Source organism: Culex pipiens, chromosome 1, assembly GCF_016801865.2.
Source record: "Culex pipiens pallens isolate TS chromosome 1, TS_CPP_V2, whole genome shotgun sequence".
Classification (NCBI taxonomy): Eukaryota; Metazoa; Arthropoda; class Insecta; order Diptera; family Culicidae; genus Culex; species Culex pipiens.
Window position 1 is genome coordinate 122,118,641 of NC_068937.1, and position 10,742 is coordinate 122,129,382.

General features: G+C 40.4%; 1 protein-coding gene across 1 annotated transcript in view; it reads right to left on the bottom strand.

The window, feature by feature from the left end:
• Positions 1 to 10,742, bottom strand: part of LOC120424630 (uncharacterized) — a 237,581-nt gene that overhangs the window by 31,923 nt on the left and 194,916 nt on the right. The window contains exon 8 of the mRNA XM_039588796.2: positions 10,507 to 10,631. Within this exon, the coding sequence (XP_039444730.1) occupies positions 10,507 to 10,631 (125 nt within the window). The remainder of the gene's footprint in view (positions 1 to 10,506; positions 10,632 to 10,742) is intronic.

Below are 10,742 nucleotides of genomic sequence, written 5' to 3' on the forward strand. Positions count from 1 at the left end.
ATGAAAGAGATAATCGTTGGGGTGGCTGTCCCCAAGAGCGTAGGAGTGGATGAACGGTTCCGTGGTTTCATTCAAAAGAATTTCTAGATTTGGACGAAGGACCGCACGGTTTGGGGAATTTTCAGCAAAGTTTTTGATTAGCTCGGTTTTGTTCTGCCACAGTTTTTTTTAGTTTTACATATGTGTTTAAAGTTCACTACATGTTCAGAACGAACATGTTTCGAAAAAAAATCGATTTGAACAGCAATGTTGTCGATTTTGAACGTTAACAAATATTTGTTTACAAAGCTTGTCTACAAAGATAAATGATTTACACATAGATTTTTTTTTGGGAAATTGGGTTAAAATTACTCGGCTTCTCGTAAAACCGCATAATGCAGAAATGGATTCGAGCATTTACTCATGCCTGAGTAGGTTCGGTTTCGGTTGATTTTGAGTGATTTAACTAAAAATTTAGATTCTTTGAAAACCTAGACAATAAGGCCTTCTAGGCTTGGCTCAGTGAAAAAAAAAATAATTCAACCCGAAAATGACGAACTTCTCCCCACAGTGTCCTGATGCAAACCATTGACCATTGTACATTGATCGAGCTCGAGCTGGAACAGCCCTGAGAAAAATGTTGGCTGACATATCGGGCGGTCAGTCAAAAAAAAAAAAAATAGCTACACCCAGAACTAGGCATCGGCATACGAGAGGATAAAGAGCTTGGTTCGGTAGTAAAATGGTACTGTGTGCGGACGGAGAGGATAAATCCCGAAATTACCGAGAGTATTGCCCGTATTCCCGAGAAAGACACGCGGCAAACCAGCCTCGGAACGACGCGCCGCACTTTCGGCAAATGCGCGCTGTCAAATCCCATACTGCACGTTTTGTTTTTGTTGATCTTCTTCTTCGAATCGCCTGGCATTGTTGGCAGATATGTTTTTAATTGCACCAAAAGTGCAGAAAATCGCTGGCAACAATGTCTACGGCACGTTCTGAAATGCCGCGCGGCGTGTACCTTTGAAAGAAACGTACTCTACTCATGGGTTCATTTTCCAAAAAAGTTCATCTATCAAAAAAAAAAAAAAAAAAATACCTGTGCCGAGACTCGAACCCAAGACGGCTTATTGAACCGTGCCTTTGCCGTATGGGCCACCATGGTGTGGTGGTCTTTTTTTTCCTTTGCGGTGTCAGTTGACGTCTAAGACCGTTTGTGATCCATCTCGACATGTGGCGGTCTTTTGTCCATATAAGCCACTCAATAGGATGAACTGTTTCAATGAACGAATGAACACGCGAGAGGTCTTTACTCACGCAAAATAGTACTTTCCTCACGTTTCTTTTCGGGAGGACTATCCCCTCGGCCTTTAACTTTGGGTGTAGAAGTCGCCTGACAAAAAACATTCGCTAGAAAGAGATAGCTAATCTGATGCAAACAAACCCCTAGCTGCCATGTAAATTAACTTTGAATGTGTTGGTAAATTTCTGACTAGAAAGCCTTATTCTTCAAACAGTGTTGCTAGTATTTGAAAAATTTACTTGACTTTCGTAAAAAATGGCTGAAAAATGGGAACTTTTTTTAAGATTCAGTAAAATGTAACTCCTGACAACATAAGTGTCAAACGAAATCAATTCGCTGAACCCCTTATTGAAAAAGGACCCATTCCCATCGACATTATTTAATGGCCCTGTCATCCCCGCAATAATTGCGCCGAGATTAGCGAAATTTCTCACGCTCCAAGTTCAAGTTTGTCCCCAGGTTCATATTATCTTCACACGGATAGAAAAAAAAAAGAAAACTCTTGATGAAGGACGCGCTACGTGCGGGAAATCGGCAAAATGAAAAACTATTTCTATTTCTTGGGCGAAGGTTTGGCAATCAATAATTGCAATTTTCCCAAGACCTTTTCCTCTGTGAATCCTCTTCGATAGGCATCGAATCGCAAAAAGAAACCTCATTTATCATCACGTGGTGGTGGTTTTCGTACGTTTTTTGTGTCTCGTTATATGTGAGCCCTTCGGCGTGATCGTGACAAGAATGTCCGGGGATGTTGCAGCTCGTGAGGGTCCGCAGCTGGCAACACTGCTGTTTCACCGCTTTATGGACCAATTTAGGTGCGATTTGGTGGAATTAGTTCCCGTGATTGCAATTTGTTACGATTTTGGGAATTGGATGGGAGGGAAAAGCTCAGATAAATGGGAAAATGATGAGTTGGGAGCACTCTAGTTGGCATTTCCAAAATATTACACAAATCTCAACACAATGAAGATTGCTCTTATTTCAAAGGCTTGAGTAAAATTTTAAATGAGGAATTTCAAATAAAAATTAATCAACCTTCCAGTGGAATTCACTCAAACTCGTCTGAAAAGCATACTTCCAAAAAACATTTTGAGTTGGTTCAATTCGACAAAATCTGTGTGAAAATAACTCAGAATTGAGTTATCTTGCATATGAGTGTAACTTAAACTTGCCAGCCCTAACCATGCCGTCGAAGCACGCACACGCCAGGGTGCAGTTGTCAATCTTTGCCATAATGGCGGCGCCACTATAAAAAAAACTGCAGCTAAACCAACTCATCGCGCACTACTCTGACAGCTGCTGTTGTGCGATGTAAGCTCGCATGGTGTTGATGGCAACAACCGTCGGTCCTTTAGCGTTCGTGTCCCCCTCCAGGGAAGTTCACAACGGTGGAAAATCCTAAATCACGCCACATACGCCGGCTGGTGAGAATTAGCAGTAGATAGTGGCTGGCTAAGCTGCTTTACCGGCACGAGCGTAGCTAGACCCGCCATGATGGTGCGAATGACGGTCTCGGTTGCATAAATCACGGCGCACGTAGCGTCGTGCTGGGCTTCAAGGGACATAGATGGGCGAGGAGATTTCGCCTTTTCTGGCGCCATTATGGCATCCGATGACAGTTTGTGATCTGCTTGTCTGTGACAAGCTTGACAGAACGCGGTATGTGTGGATAATAATTTCTCCGGAATGTGCGATTCAAACCATTCGGCGACAGAACTTTTCCATCTCTTCGGTGACACAAAAAATCTGTGTTTATTTGGGGATTGCCTACATTCCGGCGATTGTAGTGTAGAACTGTCGCTCGTCGCATTAACGAACAACAGATGGCACTAAGCGCTTCGGTCGCGCTCGCCGGAAAATTGATGGCAATCGCGAACGGGGCTTTGAAGCAGAATAATGAACCTTTTTCGAGGTTTTTTTTTGATGATTCTTGGTGCAACGGAACAGTTTAGGAAAATCTGAAATTATCTCCACGTTAAAGCCAACATAGCGAAAGAAATACCCAGCACGAGCAAGATTACTCAGGTGGTGCTACTGATTTATTAAAATTTACATCTCCTGCTGGTAGCGCTTCGAGGAAATCCGCGGAATTCCTTCCGCTTGGATGAGGTTGAGACTTGGGTTGAGAAGTCCTGATGTTTTTTTTTATCTGGTGAAAGTTGCTTCAAAAACCTTTACTTGGGGAGCGTTCTTTTATTACGTAACGCAAAAAATCGGATTTTTACCCCCTCCCCCCCCCTCGTAACAACATTTCCATAAAAAATTTTAAAAATTTGTATGGAGCGTAACAAGGCCTCCGACCCCCCTCCCTCCCTACTGCGTTACGTAATAAAATAACGCTCCCTTGGCCATCTTTGCCAACGTTAGATCGAGTTGTTTATATTGAGTAATTTTTCACAGCCGTGCAATGGTTGACGTACGGGAAACTTACACAAATTTAAATACAACAGAGGAAATCTCTATGTTTTCGTACTCATGTTCGTTCTACTTTTCACTAGAGGGTGCTGTGTCCTATCCCTCGCCTGAACCAGACCAAATTTATGATAGAGCTGTCAGACCAAATCTGTCAGACCAACACTGTCAGACCAAAAAGTAAAAAGTAAACAATCTTGGTTGTAGACATAGGTGCACAGAAATCAAGAATAAAAAACAATTTGAAACCAAATTTATTTTTTTCAATTCATTACCTGGTTTTGGTCTGCAAAATTATGCGTACGTCAGCAAATGGTTAAATGATTTGGTCTTTGTGTTAACAAACAATTAATTAAGCAGTTAAGAGCTGTATTCGGCCATTTTATTTTTTGATCGCATTTTCGGTTTTTACTGATCAATCTTGAAATTAGTTATGTGAATTAGTGATTTTGCTTGCTCCATCACTCCCTTGCGTTTTCATTGCATTTTAATTTGTTTGAATCTTTGTCCATAAAAAAAAGGCATTTTGCATAATTTACTCCATAAATTACTCATTTTTTATTATTACGTATATTATTTGGCTTTGATCGACCAAAAGTCGGATCAACAATTTTCAAAAAGTTAAAAAATAGCCGTTGCGTTTGAAACGGAATTCGTATACGATTCTAATTAGATTCCGTTTCAGAATTAGAATTGAACTGATTGGGTTCTTGACAAAAAGTATCTTGCTCTTGACAGCTCGTTCCAAGGGGATCATTAAATTAAAAAAATGCATTTTTTATGCAAAAAGCTAGTGAACTGCTTTAAACCATATTATAGTGTCCTTTCCAATTAATCGTGTAAACTGGTGGTTAACAGAAAATAATCAAGATTGGGAATTTAAATAACATACAGAAAAAAATATTATCAAATATGATAAAAATCGATAAGACTTTTTTTATTTGTTAGTCGCTTCAAGTCCCCACCGTCGAAAATCGGTCCCATTTCCCGGGTTGTTTGCTCAAGAATAATAAAGTAAGGGTGTATACCTCCGCAAAACGAAACTCCCAAATCCTCGTAAAAATTACCGTCACTCGAGTGCACGGTTTGGATTTCCAACAAGAACCGCTGCCGACGCAACAGAGCAAACGAAACGGAAAAAAATCCCTCCAATTTGATGGCACTCAATCACGCCATCAATGGACTGGCGGGCGGCGGAATCTAAACTCCTCCGAGCAGGGACCGCACTCACCGGTAATCCCTTCGAAATCTGTGCACCGAGGCCCATCGAGGGCTGGACAAAGCAAACAAATGTTTATAAACGGATGTATTTATTCGTACTGGATTACTTGGTTTACTTTTTTCCGGCTTGTTTTGCTTTGTTTTGTGATTGAACCCACTTTTGGGTCAAGGTATGTAGATTAGATAAGGTAAGGCGAGATTTCCCAGCTGTCAAAAAAGTTAGCACGAAACCCGGATTTTATATGGAAATTTTCAGAAAAGTCAAAATTTGACCATTTTCTGGTCAAATTTCACCGGATTTTTTTTTCTGTAGGGTTGTTAAGCATGCCGAAGGTGACAGCTGGAAAACCCGACTTACCTTACCAATCTACATACATTGCTTTTGGGTGTTTTTTTGACAGCGGTGACAGGCAGTGATGCCAAAAATACTGTTTTTCTGGTTTTTTTTTTCAATTTATTTGAGAGCTTCCAAAAATTGAGTAATTCAAATAAGAGTGTAAATTGACAGATTGATACACGATATAATAAAATATTCGAGTTGAACATTTTAAAAAGAACAATGCCGTCTGGTTGCATTGTGCCCCCCCTTCACCAGTTGGGTTGAATTTCCTGCGACGAAGAAAATAAATAAATGAATTCCTCTTAGTTAGAAGGGTGAAACATGCAAAAGTGGAACCGGCTTCCAGCTTGTTATTTACTTTATTGCCTCGTTCTGCTCCACATGAAAATGCTTTGAAGAAGAAAGAAAAAAACGAAACAAGCGAAATAAAATAGCCATCGTCTTAATTGAATTTCAGCTTGTTGCGTAGCGCGTGTTGCCTACCTTTAAGGCGCCCTCTTCGGGCCAACTCGGTACAAAGAGCAATCCGCACTGGGCGACGATTCGTTATTAAAGTAACGTGGCGCGCGGAAGTTTTCCTTGTTGTCTACTTTCCGGCGCCGGCCTCGTCGGTTGTCAGACAACGGGGAAACAAAATGACACCGAGTAACAATAATTAATTTATACTTCTGGAGCTTTGGGGGAGATGCTCGTTGGTCGCTGGTCAGGATGGAACCGTTGGGGACAGGGCAGTTCCGGAACCAGACGCGTTGTCATGTTTTATCACGTTGCTCGCCTGAAAGTTATGCAACGCGCAAAACGGCACCGGTTACAGTTTAATTTGGTTTGTGATGGTGGTGGTGGAGAAGCAGGAGGAATATCATAAGATGGGTCTGCTCTCCTGGTGATGACAGCTTTCTGCAGCGATATGACGTGGCGTAAATTGTCAGTTAGCGTGGGTGTTTGCTCGCAACTTGATGTTGCAAGTGTAATTTCTTGACGTGAATCATGCAATCTGATCCAAATGTGTAATTTGATAAGCGTGTATTGTTTTGACAGCTCTAAGAACACACTAAATTGAAATAAACTTTTACCCATAATATCATATCCAAGATACCAGACAATCATGGCTGCCGTCTCGTGCAGACAATCTCCCTCCAGTCAACCGCGGGAAATGAACTTTGCATGTATATTTTTGATCCGGAGAGACTCGTAAAACTACATCCGAACAAAAAGAAAGAAGCGTGGTGGTTCGGTGCATGAATGGAGACCGTTGAACCTAACCTCTAAATCGAGACCCGCTACAACGTGGTGTGACGTTTGACTTGAACGGACTTGTTCTCGTGCGACAGAATGATAGAACCACTAACCAGACGTGACTTGATTGAATGTTTGCGTGTCGATTTTTTTTTTCATTCTCGCTGTGACATTTCTCGTGTTACTGCTGCTGTTTGGCAAAGAGCAAGCACCCTCTTTTGGTGAGCTTTTTTTATAGCACCATTCCTACCCATAAATCAGGAAGAACGGAAATGTTGGTCCGACACTCATTTCCGAACCAGTATACAATATATCACATCTTGTCAATTGGCACAAAGCGAAGCCCTCGTGCAGCCTCTCTTTCTCCACAGAAATAGCCAATTTGGCCGAGTTAATGGGAAAACGATTCTTCCGAGGGCGCCTTTTGTTGACGTAATGGCAACTATTTCGACTTTGGCGACTTTTGAGCTGTGCGCGATGCCAATGTTGGAGTCGACGACGGAGAAACGTGACCGCGATCACAAAGCGCCAAACTGCGGTGGCGCCCTCTTTCTGTATGGGAGGAGGGTATGTCTAAGCTGAATGGCTTTCTTGAGGAGAAATTGGAACGTTCTTAGCGTCTGGAAAGGGAAAATTTATTACGTGATAGAAATGTCTCGTTTGTGCTCTGGCAATTGGGTACTTTTGAAAGTCTCACGGTTTCAAGATTCAACACTGAAGTGATTGAAAACAATTACTAATCAAAGTATGAAAAATCACAGAAAACTGCATGTGAGGATATTTAAAACAAAATAATCTTCGTTTATTTTGTTTTAACAACATTTTCAAATAAAGTTGTCTGCGTACTGTGGAACGCCTTTTACTAACTTTTACTTAAATATATTTCAGTTTGAATAGTTTAGTGAAACTAACGTGTTTTCCTTCGCTGAGAATCATCCCCAAAACAGCGATTACAGTTAACTACACAGAAAAAAAATCATGGTGATATTACATCTGGGAAGTGGTACATATTTTATGTCAGAAAAAATGTGTAATTTACCTCTAAAAATGTGTAATTTCACAACTTTTCTGGTGTAATGTCGCTTTTTCAGTCTTAATTGAGGTCATAAAAGAGTCTTCAAAATAACACCTTCCAAATTTACACAATTTTTTTCTGTGTATATTCCACCGTCATAATTACATCGCCGACCGAGTTGTGACGCAACAGATAGTGTAAAAAATCGAAAATGAGTTATTTAAATTTAGAGAATATGAAAAACAACAAGCTCTTAAAAAATAAATGCACACTTTAATTCAATTAATATGACAAAAATATCTCTTGCAATCTTGTTCTTATTTCCTTTCGATTAAAAAAGAAATGTACAAAATTATAGTTTTTGCAGGAAATGCAATTTCCTCAAACAATTACTGCAGCAGAGGGGGTTGTTTGGGGCCAGCTATGCAATATCGACGCCGGGCAAAGAGGAAAATGTTTTATTAAGACGAGACGAGCATCCGGTTCTTTCACTCAGCTTTATCGGATGACAACAATCAGTGTTCTTGGAAATGTTTTGATTAAATTGAAGCACCAGCTCTGTGATTGGTTAGCAAGAGGCAATAAGTCGAAGCTTCCGGCGCTGGCAAAATATGATTTATTTATTGTGATCAAGGCGGTAAATTCCCTGCAGCGCCGGTATTTCAAAAAGCTCGCCTCATTTCGAGTTTCAACCGAACGAAAGACGATTGAGCTTCTTTACACATTCACCAGTTCTGCAAATTTTCAGGGAATTGCTGATTTTAATTAATCGTGCAACTCTGAGCTCGCCATAATGGCGGCGATGGGTTGCCATAAAACATCGGAATTGACCCTTCCAGCAGGTTTATATTTTTTCCTGACCATGCTTTAAGATTTCAGAACTGCTTTCAAGTTTGACGGTATTTTTTTTCTCCTCTCCGGAGTAGGTACATGTCCTTATTGCTCCATAAACCGCCTATAAAACGCTCCATTCGCTTCGATATTCATCGCGCCGGCATTGAGTGCAACGGCAGCAGCAGCTGTTCCACATCGATGGAAAATGGAAAATTCATATCAGGAAGGGCGATAAAATCGACAGACTTGGACAGCCGTGTGGGAGGGAAGAGGATCCGACTGGTGTCCCGAACGTTGGCAGTTCCGATTTCCTTCGCCACCGCCGCCGCCGCCGTTGTCCATTAAAATTGATGTAATTTTGTGTTTTTCCTTTTCCGGGGAACGTTATTTTTTGTCCGTGTCCGTGTGTCTCAAAGAAGGGCAAAACATTCGAACGTAGAGATGTTTGTTTTTTAAGAGCTTTCAAATGAAGGAGTTTAGAAAATCGGAAGATTTGTATCGAAATGTTTTCCACTTTTTTTTGCTCAGAAATTAGTTTTTCTGTGACAGCGTGTAAGTTTTCGCTCGATAATTTCGAAAAGTAACCTTATAAATCAAGAGTAGATTAAAAATTAGTAGTTTATGCAACAAGTTGCAAAAAGAAGTTTTTTTCAGCACGAGTCGTACATTTATCCAACGAGGCTCACCGAGTTGGATAAATACGACGGGTGTTGAAAAAATCAAGTTTTGCAACGAGTTCCATACAATATTTTTTGCAATTCCGAAAAACACCCATTGAGTGAAATTTTAAGTAAGCTTTCATGTATTTTTCCAATAAATCGTTTAAATAAAAAAAATGTTGAAAAGTTTTACTTTTCAAAACAAGTGCTGAAAAGTTCAACTTTTCAGCACTCATTTCAGTGCTGAAAAGTAGAACTTTTCAGCATTTATTTTGAAAAGTGTTGCTATTCGATTCTGTTATTTTTGGTAGGAAAAAGTAGGCCGTTTCATTTCTTCAGAAGGACAGGAAAAGTTGACAGTTTCACAGCGGAATAGAGGAGAAAAGCAACTCGCGACAAAATTTTGAGGCTAGGAATTTTGACAGGTATGATTTTCATAAAGTATTCGCCTCCTTTTCTCTCCCACAGAAAACCTGGGAACGAGGTAGCTGTCAAACTATGCCAAAATGTTAAAGTCACTCACAAAATGAACTTTGAGTGATTTGAATTCATTTCTGACGTCACGATTTTCTCCTCTATTGCAAAAAGGTATGTTTACAAATTTTACTTTTAAATAGAACAAAGTGTAAAATGTAAACACGCGAATATTTTTTTCCTCGACTTTTTTTACGGAAATTGTCATAACTCTGAATTTTCTATACAGTTAGAGTCCCACTTGTTGTATTAGGTCCTGTAGAAATGTTTTGCAAAGTTAACAAGACCTAAATTGATCTGCTATGGAATAGCTATTTTCGCAAGTTTTTTGGGCTTTTTGAAGAAACTATTGAAACAATCAGATCAGTTTAGGTCTTGTTAACTTTGCAAAACATTTCTACAGGACCTAATACAAAAAGTGGGACCACAGAGTAACAGGCGTGCGATGTACCTGCGATGTACCGCGAAGTGGAACCAAAAACCAAATGGCAATGGTGACTCTGTGTTACTCTGTGGTGGGACTCTGACTGTATAGAAAATTCAGAGTTATTACAATTTCCGTAAAAAAGTCGAGGTAATTTTTTTTCGCGTGTACTGGATCCTTAAAGACCAAGACACGTTGGTTTGAGTTGCGTCCAACGGTTTTCATTCATGGGGCATCCTTGTTGGCTAAAAATCAGCTTTATGCACTTACTTATTTATGGGATGAAATTTTATTTTGCTTCCCCCCCCCCCAACTGCTACAGCTTTGCGTCCGTCAGAGTGGATCTACCTTTCTGAGCAGACTTGCAAAGGTTAAACAAGGACCCGCTAGAACTTGGTTCCGGCATTCTGTCCACGATTATCCTCTGCTTCTTTTTTTCAAAAAAGAACTTACAGCTTCTTTGTGAATGCAAAATCGATTTCCTCCCCTTAGCTTCTCAAGAACAACTCCGGTTTTCTTTCTTTCGCAAGAAAGGAAATCTTCCAGACGAATTACATCCCCGCCAGAGCGGGTAAGTCTTTGTTAGTCATTCTCCGCAGCAACACTTACCCCGTTCTTTTCGCAGACTCCACCGGCATTCTTGAGATCACCGGTCCAAGCTAGACCGAGGGTGCCCATCTCGAAGTCACGGTAGGTGAACATGTACGCCAGACAGAACGCGTCGTAGTCTTCCTCTGTACAAAGATGAAAAAAAAGTTTGATTAGAAAATTATGGTTGATTTTTACTCAAAGCTTAGTAGTTTTACAGTTGCTCAAACGGAAGTACATGTCATAATGCTAAATTC